Source organism: Rhinichthys klamathensis, unplaced genomic scaffold, assembly GCF_029890125.1.
Source record: "Rhinichthys klamathensis goyatoka isolate OS25496 unplaced genomic scaffold, OSU_Roscu_1.1 h1tg000020l_1, whole genome shotgun sequence".
In the NCBI taxonomy this organism is placed as follows: Eukaryota; Metazoa; Chordata; class Actinopteri; order Cypriniformes; family Leuciscidae; genus Rhinichthys; species Rhinichthys klamathensis.
The window spans coordinates 1,626,104-1,641,901 of NW_026606571.1; the positions used below are offsets into that span (position 1 = coordinate 1,626,104).

The 15,798-nt window shown below is 37.8% G+C and overlaps 2 protein-coding genes across 2 annotated transcripts in view; both read left to right on the forward strand.

Moving 5' to 3' along the window:
• Positions 1-324: 324 nt before the first annotated feature.
• The window catches only part of masp2 (MBL associated serine protease 2), a 38,764-nt gene continuing 23,290 nt past the window's right edge, over positions 325-15,798 (forward strand). The window contains exons 1-2 of the mRNA XM_056239430.1: positions 325-457; positions 3,864-4,009. The gene's annotated coding sequence lies outside the window, so the exon portion shown is untranslated. The remainder of the gene's footprint in view (positions 458-3,863; positions 4,010-15,798) is intronic.
• Positions 875-1,826, forward strand: sst7 (somatostatin family member 7). Its single transcript, XM_056239434.1, has 2 exons — positions 875-1,122; positions 1,339-1,826. Exons 1-2 carry the CDS (start codon positions 1,021-1,023, stop codon positions 1,570-1,572), a joined length of 336 nt encoding a protein of 111 aa, XP_056095409.1. The 5' UTR covers positions 875-1,020; the 3' UTR covers positions 1,573-1,826.

The following is a 15,798-nucleotide window of genomic DNA, read 5'->3' on the forward strand; positions in this document are numbered from 1 at the left end:
AAAGAGAAGAAAATTGTTATTATTCTGTAATGGGCTTTGTTTAAAGAATACTGAAAAAAATCTATACCTTAAGAGACCGGTTTCCATGCAATTAACTTGTCTTTACATTATATTTGCTTTTTTCATGAGATTTACTGCTGTAGTGTTGACTATTGAGCCACTATTGAGTATTGAGCCATAATCTCTTTTGCTTTTTGTGCTAATGTTTGTCTCACTTGATATACTTGATATACATGGGGAGATCTGCGGTTACGTTTCCATAAAAGACTTAATTCTTGTTATTCAGGCCCTTTTCATCTGCCGATCAAAAGCATCTTCTTTTCCCGAAGACAGTTTTCTCAGCTGTTCCAGGTGCCAGACGGTTCAATGGCAATCTGAAGGAGAAGGAGGGAGGAGTTGTGCTCAATTACACGCTGGAACGAGAGCATACTGCCACTGACTGTACTCAGCAAAATGGGTTAGTTTGATTTCCTTGTATTGATATCACAATGCAGCTAAGTGAGAACATCACGTAATTACAGCGTACGTCTAACTGTGTACTTTCTAAAACATGATTCGCTGCCTGCCTGCCATTTCGCACCTCATAGATAATTAGCATAAACAATGAAACAACTTTTCAGAATCACTTCACGTTATCGGTAGATCCGTCGTCATCAGTGTTTTTTCTCCTCGCATCCGCTTGAACTGAAATCAGGACCATTTTTAGAGCTATGACGTGAGCATGGTGGCGCAGTCCTCCCCACCGGCACAACGTCTGGTTTGTTGGGGGGGTTAAACTACTCAATGCTTTTGTTGGTTCCTAAGCCTCCCACTCCCCCACCCTCTCCCCTCCGTCCTCAACCGCTGCGTCAGTAGGGGACTGGAACGAGAGGTATATAAGGACCCCGCCACCTGAAGCTCTCAAAGACCAAGATCTCTCCAGCTTTACTCTGCACTAGGAGCTACAAGGACTTTGAAGGTTCCTGCTTCGCTTCTCTGACTGACCTTTCTACGCACTTTAACTTCAACTATTTTGTCAGCATGCAGCTTTTGGCCAGCCTTGTGTCTCTCTTGTTGGTTCTGTATAGCGTCAGAGCAGCAGCTTTGCTTCCAGTGGAGGAGAGGAACCTGGCACAAAGTAGGGTGAGTGCTGCAATGAGCTTTCTATGTTTTCCATTGTTTCCAGTTGTAGCTTTTATGGATTTACCAAGCAGATGCACGTATTTTAGACACATCTTGATGTTTGCCATCCAATAAACAGACCATTCTGGGGGCATTTCAGTAGCCATATTATTGTGAATAGCTGAAACCCTTTAAAAATCTTGCATGCTAATTCAAGTCGAGTTTCTTCCTTATCAGGAGCTGAGTAAAGAGCGTAAGGAGCTGATCCTGAAGCTGATCTCTGGGCTGTTGGATGGAGTAGACAACAGCGTGCTGGCTGGCGAGATAGCACCGGTCCCCATGGATGCGGAGGAGCCCCTGGAGTCCCGTCTGGAAGAACGGGCCGTCTACAACCGGTTATCACAGCTGCCACAGCGCGACCGCAAAGCCCCCTGCAAAAACTTCTTCTGGAAGACCTTCACATCGTGTTAACAGCGCCAGTCCTGCAACGATCCCGCGATCCGCCCTGATACCTGACATGAACTGTGTAGACCTCCACTGTACATACACCATCTCCAGTGTCTGAAGAAAGATCTCTGTGGACCTACTCTGACACAGTCTGTTTGTTAAAGACATTGATGATTATATTTATTTATTTATTTATTTATTGATCGATTAAGCTATTTATGGACCTTTGTTGTTTTTCAGCATTAAAAAAAAAAAAAGAATAAAGCATGGTTAAGATAGTTTCTTTTTTATAAAAGATGTCTCATTTACTGTGGTCAACATTGAGAAAAGCATCAAATTACAGTATGTTTACTGAGCGTTTAATAAATGTAATTATGTAATAGTCCTACATATAAATGTTTTCCCAAAAGAAGAAATCACCTAAAGTCTATTTGTTACAGGCTCGTCTGAATGGCACTTTCACAAGCCGTGGTTGTTTAACACTTAATGCACCAGATTAATTGATTGACAGTCTGTGTGGTGGTAATTTTCCTTGTCAGTGAATTATATGTAATTGCAGTTGATGAGAGGGTGTGCTTGAAGTCACTAAACCCTTGTCTAATAATTATTTGCTGGTAAATTCAATGCATTACTAAAATGTTTCTTTCGGTTTGCCTTTTTTGTTCAACAAATGCAGATGAGATACTTGTGAAGGGGAAAAGGTCCTTAAAATACAGGCATTTTCTGTATTTTGAACAACACTTCTGTTCTTCAAGTGCATACATAGTTTTTTTCCCATCTTAATGGCACTTGCATTTGCAAATGCTGCAATCTACAGAAAAAAATCTAAACTCTAGTTAGATTGACGATCTAGCTGTAAACACATGCAATAGGCCGTCAGTACAGTTTAATTATTTGTCCTCCAAGTGGAGGCATACATGGTTATTCAAACTGTGTCAGCATAAGTAAGTGCCGAGTTACTTGCGTAAATGCGTCATTGCTCTTGAATGTGAAACTAGTTGGCGTAATGAATGACATAACAGTGAAAATGGGAAAATGCATTGGAGCCATGGCCTAGCGATTAGCTCATGTGCCTCCTGGATTTCCTATCACTTCTCTAACGTCCTTTCCATGAATATGTCCAAAATACAAGACAAAAATGTCATATGGTCATTTATTGTGTTCTGTAAATCATTAGTGTTTAAGACAAATGCTAAATATATGGTTGCAACTTGCAACACATGCAAACATATTATAGTGCGTCAGTAAGAAAAGAAAACACCATATCTATAAGTAGGCTAATTCATGTTTGCTTTGAAATCTCAGTGAGCTGAAAGCATAGAGTGAAAAAAAAAGTTGTTCAAACTGCTAGGTTAGGTTATAACTATGCCTTTGCATGTCTGTGTGTGTGACACATTGGCAGGTGTTCTACACACAGCTGAAGAGATCACTTTATAAACTGAAAGAGAAAATGATGTCTGCAGTAGATATTTGATGCTGTAGCGCTGGGGTCACAATGACCTCAATATTCCTCTATTCTTCAATACGAGCAAAGGTTGAATCCAGATGATGGTGACAATGTAAACTGTTTGCTCTTCTCTCACAATATTGATGACAGATACTTAACAATCTCTATATAGACATCAGTAGAAATTCTGACTTTTTACTGTCCACAGTAAAAAAAAACTATTTAAAATTGGCATGAAATGGCAGTTGCGATAGTCTTTTCTTCCCTATTGTGACGTATATTCAAGTGGAATGGCTTCTCTACCAAGAAAAAATGTAGGGCGGGACTTTGTCCACCGGAAATTGATTGTATCGTTGGATCGCCCTTGCCAATAAACACGTCATCAGGGAAGAGAAGAAATGTTGATGCTTGGTTAAAGATTATGAGAGCACATGAATTTATTAAAGATATGTGTGCAAGAATAATTCTTAATTTATTGTTATGCACTCCAACGGGCCATCTGTGGTTTAGATTTGATAAAGAAATATAGTCAAATAATTTAATCACTTAGTGGGATCATTGTTGTTATTCAACAGAGGGGTATGATAATGCAATATCTTATTAAACTGAGTCTCAGGCATGGCATTCATATATCTGTTCAGTTTCCTCGAAAAGTCAGATGGGGCCAAATTTAATTAGATAAAGGAATAATAAACATGCTGGTCTTGCCCAGTAATGTGGAATGAAGAGACAACAAATAGACATGAGGAATTCAGTGTTATGTTATCATGCAATATGATTTTGGCCATTCCACGAGATGTCAAATGACTAATGGCACAGTCTCTATTAAAGTATAATCTATCTTTTTGTTCTTTCTGCCTTTTTTTAGCCAACAGATGAATGGACTGCGACTGACTCAGATAGATGACTCTAGGATACGTTTCATTTGCCCAAAGATTTGTGTGAAGCAAAAGAAAACTGTCCATTATACAAGTGCCCTCAGAGCATTGTGAGGAGACATCAAAGCTGCTGCTGGTAAGCAAAGCATTTTGATTGCTTTGCCTTTGATCTGAAGGCATGCTCCCACCTGAACATGAATTTGAAATTCATATGTAATGTGTGTATATTTATCTTTAGGAAATACACAGCTGACTCACTTCAGTATTTCTGGTAAAAAACTGTATGAAAATAAACAATTAGAATTAATGAACTAAAAGCTGAAAAACAGAAAGGATTGACTCATCAACAACAGTTTTTAAAATAAAATTAGGTTAAGTATTTTTGTAAGCACAAAACCACACAAGATGACTTGGGGTCACTGTTTTGGGTCAAAATGTTCTGGGTTATTTTCTATTTATAAACGAGAGGCTGCCCTCAAAATACAAAAGAGACAATCTCAGTCAAACATGGGTCAATATAATGATTCATCAATGTGTCTTTATAAGAGCTGTATAAGCAAAATCACCAAATCATCTGCTTTAGATCATAAAATGTATAGATTGTTTTACATTTACAGCAAAAAGTTCATTTCTTCATCAGTATTTTTACGTTTCCAATAAAATATCTAACACCCTTAAAGGGATAGTTCACTTTGAAATTAATTTTTGACATGTTTTAGCTTACCTCAATGGCATCCAAGATGTAGGTGTCTTTGTTTCCGCAGTAGTTTCAATTTTGATATTTTTAGGTCAAACCGTTCTTGTCTGTCAGTCATATAATGCAGGTCTATGGTCACCACCTCAAAGAGCATGCACAGAGAAGTCCAAATTAAACATGATTTAATGACTCGTAAATGTTAGTACACATTGATGGCCTAAGACACGAAACGAACAGTATTTATATCGTTTTCACCTCTTGTAACGCACAGACCGAAGCGCCCGCGCCCTCAGATCTCTTGGACGTGGCTGTGTTTACAAGAGGTAAAAACGATATAAATACTGTTCTTTTTTTTTCACACAAACCGCTAGTTTCTTGTCTTAGACCATCAATGTGTACTTACATTTACGAGTCATTAAATCATGTTTAATTTGGACTTCTCTGTGCATGCTCTTTGAGGTGGTGACCATAGACCTGCATTATATGACTGACAGACAAGAACGGTTTGACCTAAAAATATCAAAATTGAAACTACTGCGGAAACAAAGTCACCTACATCTTGGATGCCCTTGAGGTAAGCTAAAACATATCAAAAATTAATTTCAAAGTGAACTTTCCCTTTAAGAAAGATTTAACTGAGAATTAAAATTGCACAAGGCTTGTTTTTAGAGAATATACTGTATAGTTGATCTTATTTGCATTTATTATAATGAGCTGTATAATTTATACAATTTATATTTTTTATATATATAATTTATCATGTTTTCTTGTTTTTTAAGCATAAATATAATTAAATCTAGTGAGGTTTATCCACAAGTAAAGAAGAGAAAGAACGAATTTTGCTTGTGAAGTGAACGCATCAGGTTACGTATATGCAACCCGATTCCCTGAGAAGGGAACGAGACGCTGTGCAATGAGCTGATGCTATGGGGAACGCTTCCACGTAAGCCGGTGTCTGAAGCACGTTTCAAAATGAGCCAGTCTTGACTGGCCAAGCTTTATGGACGTTGTGATGTGACGTAGTCCATAAATATACGCCTCATTATTGCTTAGTGATTTTAGAGGTTTACATATTATATAGTGCTATGCTATCCCCTGGCTCACCTGTTATCCAGCAAACACGAGGAGTGAATGGTGCCGAATATTTTTCCTATTATTTGGTAGAATTCGTTATTCATTTTGAAGCCATTATGCCTTTCCGAATAAGGTATACGGCTTCGGGCACATCCCTGCTGCTATCTTGCATAAGGGATATTTAGATAATTGAAAAAACGAAAACAAAAAATGAAAAGTTGTTTGACACATAGGCCCACTTATTCAAAGAAACTCTGTATAGACATGATACTGTAAGGGGTGTACAGTCAAAGACCCAGGACCAGATATGAAGAATGAAGACCCGGAGTCAGAATTATAAAAAATTAAAGAAAAGTTTTACTGAAGATAGTTTGCATTTTCCATCAGCAGAAGTCAGCTTCAAGACTCACACAGGAGTTCGTAGGCCGCCCCGCTTACAGTTACAAAGATCACAGCAGTTATACCATTTCCAAGGTCTAAGCTACGTCATTGCTTACAGGTTGAATGATTCTCATTGGCTAAGAAACATTAAAGCCTAAACAATTTAACACATGTGAGGAGATAGGGGTGCCTATCGCCATTAGTAAAGATAGTTGTCGTCCACTCATTGGATTTAGGTCTGTGGTGGCCTCGCAGGTTAGAGAAGGGCGCCGGGGTGTCTGGTCCGACCGTCCAGAACCTACATAGAATGTCATACGCACACACACACAAATAACAGACACTAGCAAATAACAGCTCCCATCAAGGCTGAAGAGAGTCTGAGCTCCTTATTATCAGTTAAGTATACCAAAACATACTGCTAAAACATTCACTCGTTTGGGAGAAAAACAGATCACTGGCATTTACTCCCAAGGAAGGAAATATACTGGAAAGAATACATTTTAATACAACAATTAAAGTTTGATAGTAACGCTCAATATAGCTTGACCATATGTCCAGCGAAGAATCATATGTGCCCACGCTGCCTTTAGGACCCTCTAATCTTTCTACTGATCCCAGAGAAAGAGACAAACGGCCTTGTGGGTTACGTGGCCTTCGTGTCCTGCGTGTACTACGTGCAATCTCAAAGTAAGATTGGGAGGCACCTAAAAGAAACTGGTTACTTGCATCCATGCATTTAAGAAACTATAATTTCACAAGCACAAGAATATAAAAATTATTATGTGATAATGAATATATTTGATTATTGATTTTTATAAAGGAAGTATATAACCATTCAAAATGATATATGATTATATATGTATTTGAAGAGGCAAGGGATTTTGACCAACCCTTCAATACACATTTATCAGTAGGTTATATGTGTTCCCTTGTGTATTGAATCGATGAATCCAGCACTATGCACTACCAGTTGAGCTACAGGGGTGTTCTTGTTAATCAATAATTGAACAGCTATCCACATTTATAATAACATAATAACAACATTATTATATCTCAGAGTTAAATTGTGTCTATGAAAGGAGCAAATGCCAAATGTTGAGTCTGCCTCAGGAAACATGAGATCTCATTTTTGAAACCTTCCCCTCCAAGCGATTGTGTGAAAGGCCATGACACAGGCTGCTTATTTATTATGATGCTCACGCTCTCTTCAATTGCAATAACACTTTTTAGATAGAAGAAACCATGGTAAAATGATAGCAACGGGCATTCAAATTACACACAAATAACATTTTTAATGAATGGCAGTTTGTTTTGCCATGTTTATCCAGGAAATCTAATATGGTTTGACTGAGACAACCAGGCTAAGGCTCTAATCCAAATGTCCTGTTTCTTTTCTCTTGATAGACTTTCTTTTTTCCGCAGGCAAGTGGTGAGTAATGTTTCAGTGCTACGTAAATGGCATTGCACTCCATGTTAGATCTTTGTCACATGGTCAGGGGGCAACTGGGAGTGCTCTCACTTCATTAGTTCTGCGTTGTCTGTGTGTTTGCTTTTATTGCCACCAGCAATGTTTTCTATCATCATCAATAAATCTTGATTTGGTTCTGTGGTGACATTTGCAAGTAGGATACTGAACAGACATACATATACCATGGGTGAGTAACTAAGACATTTGAGAAGGAAGAACACGAAGGAACTTTGAATGCCATTTGTGGAGAGGGAAATATTGCCACTGGTGATCAAAAAAAATCTATAAATATGTGTTATTTCAAGTCATTGTTCATAGAGTTATTTGCCCTTCATTGTGCTGTAGTTGGCTCTCAGGTGCCCTCAGGTGTAGGTCAGGACATATTTGCTCATGTTGAACTATGTGTTATTGTTCCAGCACGCACTCTCTGCTTCTCTGATGAGAAAAGAACAGACCGAGTGGGAAGTTGTTGGCACGTCTAATGAATTGCAACTCCATCATAGTGTTGGATGTGCAATTTATATGGTAAAATACTCAAACAATTCGTTGTTATGCAAGAGTACTTTATTCCCTGTGATGGACTGGCCACCTGTTTCTGGCCACCTGACTGGCTGGTTTCCGCCGGAATGGAAACCAGCTCTTCTTGATGTCTCTCATGACTGCGAACGCACATTTTTTTTGTTTCGTAAATACACACAAAACTGGTGCAATTTTGCGTTCAGTCATTTATTCTAGTGACGGTCTTGTTGCTTGATAGTTTTGTACCTTGGAATTTACCGTTTTTCCCTCAAAATAGGTAAAATTACCAGAAAATAAAAAATACAAATAACATGATAAGTAAATAACAGATTATTCATAGTATTTGGTGAACTACTCCAGAAAAAGAGCACATCTGTTTAGATTATTTGTAAACATCTTTTTTTTTTGTTGCATTTTTAATGCAATCTGTGAGTTCAGCATCGAATTTTGTGGTATCAGAAGTTTGCCTTGCATTTTCATACACAGCCTGTATTATTCCATCAGATTAAAGGTCTGAAGGGAGTAAAAATTGAATTGCCTTCTCATAGACACAAATAACGAAACAAGCCACAGAATCAAAACCGTGTCAATATCTCAAAGGTCATGTTGAGTTGGAGGAGGACAGAATAGGCTGTATAGAAGACATTAAGTTTTAGATTTCGTGCTCAACAGCTACTAATGACGCCTGATGTGTTTGTGTGCTGTGACTGCATTGCTAGTCAGCACTGGCTAAAAGCATATCATTATCCCTCTCAGCGCACCCTACACTGCAGCGAGAGCTGAGAAAATTAGATGTCACAGACATGAAGAAGGGATGCAGGATGCCTGTAACCATAGAGACCCTGCCTATCACAGAGGGGACCAGTTCAGGAGGAGGGACAGAGTCCTTGTAAGGGGCTTATAAGGGGACAGAGGACACAATCCTGCCGTTTCTAATGCCATTTAAACTCAGTGCTGAGAATACAAGATAAAATGATCCCAACTCTAGTAGTTTCAGTAGAAGCTGTCTAAAGTTTCTATTCCGTAGAGCACTGGGAACACACTGGCCCCCTTTACACCTGGGATTAACAAGCGTTTTACATCGACATGGTATCGGATATTTTTAGGTAGATCCGAAAAGAGATTAAGTTGCGCTTAAACATCATAATTTAGTAACTAACAACATCTTTTTTTCCAAACATTTAATTTCTCACTGTCAATTTTGTTATTTTTTTATCGAACTTTATCATTTTTCAGTGGTGCGGTTTAATTTTCTTTATCCTAATTTAATTCAGAGCGGTTCACATTTAGCTTCACAATACAATCACAATCAATCATTTTGCATTCACACCAGTATTACTTTAATGAATTGTGTCCCATTCAACTAAAATGTTAGAAACACAAGGTGTGAAGGATATCTTTAAATTTTAGATTTCTTAGCAATGTTTAAAATGATTGCTGTTGTCGTCAGTGTAGTAAGCCTGTCTGGTGCACGTGGAACTTTAATAAATTTGAAACCACAATAATACTTACAAAAATCTTGTAAATTGCCTCTCTTTGTGAAATTATTAGCCAAGTAAACTGAATCCCGGAGCTTGATAATTACCGCGTCATCTGAGCATTTGCTGTTCAGCGGTGCAGTGTGCACTAAATCACCGTGGTATTGTCTTTGAGAGGTATCCAAAATTTAGATAATTATTGTGATGATAATTTGAAAACAACAAATGTGTCGACATGTTATTGCAAGCCATGCTGTTTGCTGCTCCAAAATTAGCATAATTACTCTTTGACTAAGTGTGTTTATCAGGGGAACAGATCCAGATTCACGCTGGCCTCAGCATTAAGGGATATGAAAGTAAAGCAGCGTTTGCTAAAAGCTCTCCTTTGACATTGCGCTTGTGTAAGTCAGTATCACAGATAGTCTGCTAACAAGCAGAGTGGTTGTTGTAGCAGCAGCTCATTAGCTGTGCAATGACTCTGTCATATCCTGACTCTGTGCTATAATTACCGAGAATGGACTGTGGAAAGAGGGAAGGCCACTAAACGCAATATTGACCGTCTTGTTTAAGCGCAGAATTGACCTGTGAGACGTGTGCTTTAAATATCTCAATCACAGACGGGCCACTTGTGGAGCTGAGAAAGGAATGGTTCATCTTTAGAGAGTCTGTAAAAGATTCGTTGCTGCAGAAGGAATGAGAATTTCATGTTATTTGCTGTAATGAAGTCATCACAGTCAAGACACAGACAAAACGACTGCACCCTCTTTATACAACATGAGGATAGTTTGTTTGTATGTCTGAAAAGGCTATTGTATGTCTTAACACCAGATGAGCAACTGAAACAACACCCATGATACAGAGAGTACACAAAAACACATTATTCACATCTGTCTCCACCAAAATCAAGGTTGTTATAGATTATTATCAACTGAGATGTAAATTACCAGTGAAAAAAAATAATTTCATCATCAAAAATATAGATGGAACTACACATTTTTTTTATGAAAATTAAACTGAATTACATTCGTTTTTATATTATCTGGACAGTCTGGTTTAGAAATGAATCAAAAAGTGTTTATATAAAAAAAAATCACATTTATTTGACCCTGAATGCCTAAAAATACATAAATGCATACATACATAAATTCATATATGTACATGAATAAATTAAAACTCAGTACTTTCATATATAATTCAAAAATATTAAAAAAATATAGTGATTAGCTATTCTCCAGTGCGGGCCATTTAAGCGGATCCAGAATTATACAATTAAAGCTGAAGTGTGTCGTCTGCCATTGGTCAACGGACCAGATTCAAACTCACGCCATTGGTTGAGCCAACGTTCCTGTGGCGAAATGCAATTGTGATATTTCAACATTGTTTACACTTTTAAAGAGGAAATCAACTTACAAATGGCGTATTGTGTCTTCATACGTGTGGATAGGAGAAAATATGTGAACACTGACAAAATAAACACTTTAGCTTTAAGGTCAATGATGGTGATGAATGAGGGAATCTCGCTGTGAGAAGGTTAGAGAAACAACAACATAAGTTAAGTGTCAGCAGTGCAGAAATTCTTTCTGTATATGAAATTTTATAATTCCGAGTTATGAAACTATTTTGCATAAAAAAACATTATGAGACAAAGTAGATCTAAAGGCATTGTATTGTGATGAAGTATGTTTTCTCTTTTATATACCTAAGCCTGTTTCCAGCTTTCTTATTAGATTTCTGCATGTTTGAGAAAATAAATCAGTGGCGTAAACCAGAAATGCCATGGATAAACAGAGGGAAATGCAGATTCTCTTAAAACTTGACTGTAAATAGCATGTGTCAAAGCCTATAGACTGTGAACCTTGGCTATTACTTAAATAAACTAAAACTTACTGAGTCCAATCCAAACATTACCATATCAAATACATCACAAGACACGTGTAAACAGCTAAAGACTGTGATTTAGCGTTCGTCTTCATTGACATGTCCCCAGAGTCCGGCATTAAGTACACTTTATTATGCGTTTTGGGCCTCAGTATTGCCTCAAATGTCAATCACAGCTAATCAAGTGATGGACTGCTGCGATATCTATACATAAATGTCACTGTGTTATTGATTATGAGGGATCTTGAGGTTAAGGTGATGAATTAAGAAAGAAAGATTAAGGGGAAAACTTTGATGTGAGGCCAAATGAAAACAACCACGAGTCTCCAGCTGCAGCTGTATGGCCTTTTAAACAGTACAGCTAATGATAGGGAAATTACTTGTGATAAATCGAGGCTGAATCCTCCCGCATTGAGGTTCGCCCCGATGTCGGATTGCCATTACTCTTTCAATTTAGTCCTTGATGCATCTTTCACAGATTTAAGTCCCCATATGGCCATTTCCGTTCTCCTGCGGGCCTGTGGCCGTTTGCCAAATCAGTGGCTCTGACACGCAGCTCTGCACCAATGACGGAGAGTGAGGTGGCAATGTGCTCAGGTGCAGAAATCACAGCTTTAGGGTAGAATTCAACTTGACATTAGTTTAACCACAGACTATTGAATAATATCTACCCTGATTACAAACAACAGGACACCCAGTTATAATCAGACACAGAAAACACACCAAAAATGCATTAAGCACGCTCAACATTGTGCATTTCAAGTAGACACATGTACAATGGAGTTGAATTTATAGCCCTAAAGTTGCATCAAACTGCAATAAATCCAATTGTCTGAATTCTTAAAAACGTTGCTTCGTCAGGCAGTATCAAAAAGATAGGAACAGATGAGGAACACATGCATTTTTTATAGCATTTACTTCTTTCATTTCAGATTTCAGTAGAACAAATATCAGAAATAAATTTAATTATTTTAAAATGTGTATTAACAAAATGTTTCACAGATATTTTGAGGTACCGTAAATGGCTTCTGGTCCTGACTATAAACCTTATTTTTAACATAGGAGCGGGTGCAGGCATTTGTAACTTGATTATCCCAGGCTTCTGGTGTAATTCTATGCGACAGAGCACACTTTTATGACGTGGTATGTCCCACCGCTTGTTAACTCTTCTGCTATACACTCAAAAGTATATTTTTTCCCACAAAGACAGTAGGCTTACATACTTTTTGGGTGCGAAAAGTAGGCGAATTGGGATGCAGCATGTTTTCATAAGATTGGCTTTGGAATCGGAATCCAATTGGAATCCCAGGTGAGAATAATGAGTTAACGCATGCAAACGGCTACATAATGGCACACAAGGGCCCTGCTCACTCCAAAGTCCCCATTTCAAGGGCTCTGCCCTTTGAAGGGGCTTAGGGCATAGGGATGTTCACAAGCAATATGCATGTCCCAGTCGGGTTCGTCACTTATTCGGGTCCCCTGGAAACATTTCCGTTGTGGTCTGTGCTATTTGCAGCACGTTTCTGTATTTGATCGTGTTGTGAACTTTTGCAGCTTGTTTCTGTATTTGCTTTTGTTGTGAGAATTTGGAGCACACATGTGTTGTAGGGGTGTAACGATACACGTATTCGTATTGAACCGTTCGGTACGAGGCTTTTGATTCGGTTTTCGGTACGCATTTTTAAACCGAACGGTTTGCTGGACCATTTTTCAAACCATTTTTCCGCGTTGCGCGTGGCAAGCCTGCTCATAATGTAAGAGACGCTGGCGAGACCACAACATTGCCCAACATCAAATGGCAAATGTAATGTAAGCGGAACGAAACTGAGCCACTCGTTATTGTGTGGTTGACGGACCGTTTATCAGTTTGGACCAATGCAGCGTGAGCCGATCTTAATCAAGCAGCACTGTTACTACACAGCGAAATCCAGTAAAGAAAAAATTTGAATTCGCCACTGAAGTAATAACATCGCTGCGAGATCTAGTGAGAAACATTCACATTTCTCCGTTATTAACGGATCAAACAGCGCTGACGTGGAAACCAGGAAGAAACATTGTGCCATGAATGAACTATTCAGTGTCCACAGATTAGCAACATTCACCATGGATTTAACACTAACTGTAACCATGGAAGTTTGGCAGGAATAGTAGGCTACGCTTAGTTTCAAGTAACATTACGTCGGTTTTATTTTGACATTATGAATACAATTGCTGCCCTCAAATGTTACTAAATCTGAACTAAAATAAACCTGTTTATAACTTCTACAATATTACATTTCATTTTGTCCAAGGAGCTGTTTTGTTTTATATGCTCCTAAGAAAAGTCAAGTATAGCTCAATCATTGCTCAAAGTAAAAAAATATCATACTTTATGATGTTAATTTTAATAAAAATATAATTAAAAAAATTAAATCAAGGAAATTTCTCTGGCATTTCTTTCTTTTTATGTTTCGAAAACGTACCAAACCGTACCGAACCGTGACACAAGTGTATCGTATCGAACCGAACCGTGAATTTTGTGAACCGTTACACCCCTAATGTGTTGTGAAACTAATGAAGATGTTTACTTAATTTGCGGGTGTTTTTCTATTTGCATGTTTTTTCTTCAGTTGCAGTGCATTGATTGAGCTCTCTCTGCCACCGTAATTTAAGGCTCATTTGTGACGTTATGGTGTTCTTAGGAGGTACTTTCATTCAAAGATGCTGCTGTTAAGACAAAGGCTTCAGAAGCCAACCTCCAAATATGATCATCCTCACAAGGGACCATCCTAAAATTCACAAGGCAACTATATATTTTCCTGTTTAAAGACACAATTTATTCTAATTTAAATTTGTATCCAATAACAATTTAACGTATTATTTGGGAAATATTATGTAGTTACATTAGGTTGTTACATTTATTTATTTAAATACTTTTTTTATTGTTTACTTATCTAATCTATAATGATAAAAAAATATTTAGTTTAATATAATTGATTAATTTATTGTAATATATTTATTCGTTTTTAATTTACTTTTCCATGGACCCTGTAGCACTCTTATGCGGACCCCTGGGGGTCCCCAGACTTGACAGTAAGGCAGTTTCCTTCAGAAACTTGGACACGGCCCAAGTTTCAATCTACCCGCAAACTTTTGATAACCAAGCAGAAAATAATTGAAGTGTCAGAAATTATGTCACATTTTGAGGCCCCTGGTCAATGCGGTGATTACCCCTTCTTTCTGTTTTCTGACACCTGACCCAAAGGTAGTCGACACACCAATAAATTCTTGGAGAAAAATAAGAAATCCTGTTCTATTACAGGAAAACCGTGAGGCTGCAAAGACTATTTCTTTTTGTTTGTTTGTCAGTTTATGACACAGTTAAACCATGGGGAAAATGATATGCTGTGAAACGGATTGTCTTGATTGTGGTAATTTATTTTTCAAGCTGGGCAAATGGAAAGGTGGGTGATACTGCTGATTACCTTTTCATATGCTTTTGTAGTTTCAGAGACTTTACAGAGATCCTTGAGAAGTGTAAATACCAAAGCTGAAAAAGGTGATTGTAATTTTTTACATTGTTCTTTACATCCTTGTTGTTTGTATTTTTAGGTCACCTGATTGGCTTGCATGAATAAAGACATATTACAGTGTTAATGCCAACACCTGATTTACTCCTTCACATGATTCTGCCTGCTCTCGGAATAACCACCCAACAGCGTGTTTATGGGGTTTATTTTGTTGTATTGTACATTGAAGTACAACAGGATGTGTGTGATATTTCAGCAGGTTTTTCTCTCATAGCCTAAAGTCTCAGTCAAAAGTGTGATTTTGTCCTCTTCTGTTTCTTCATTGGTATTATTGATTCTGGATATGTATTTTGTGTTCACAGTGCTCCCGTTCCACATCAAAGTGACAGTATACTGTCTGGCGTCTTATCAGGATGCACTTCATTACATGGTACAGCAAGCATTACTGGGCTGCTCAGAAACCAGTTTATGAGGCTCTGAATATGTGAATGTAAATATCCTTTTGTTAGTTTCGTTGAATGGATTCTGTGCAAAATTGCTAGTTCTTGCTTGGATCCATGCTCTTATTTGTTTCCAGGCTGAGATGCTTTTTCAATACAAAGCTACACAGAAATATTCAAAACAAGGCTAATGGGATGGAATATGTCTATGGCCTGATAGAATGATGAATTGTTTTAATTATAGTTCTTATAATGCTTCATGTCCTCAAGGTTGTAGTGCATACTCAGCAACAGAAAATGCAAGTACAGTGACTCGTCTTTTCAAAATGAACTTCATCTACTTATAAAAGGAAGTAAAGAGCTGTTAACAGTGTTTGAATTAGACATGGGCCAACAGTTGCTGATGCACAGACAAGTATCTGGTCTCTGACGTAGAGTCACTTGTGAGTAAATGAATGTATTGATTATCTAACTCATTAAC

Coding starts and splice junctions, on each gene's coding strand:
- sst7 (XM_056239434.1), top strand. CDS start 1,021: ATGCAGCTTTTGGCCAGCCTTGTGTCTCTCTTGTTGGTTCTGTATAGC. Junction 1,123..1,338: donor GGAACCTGGCACAAAGTAGG/GTGAGTGCTGCA, acceptor CTTCCTTATCAG/GAGCTGAGTAAAGAGCGTAA.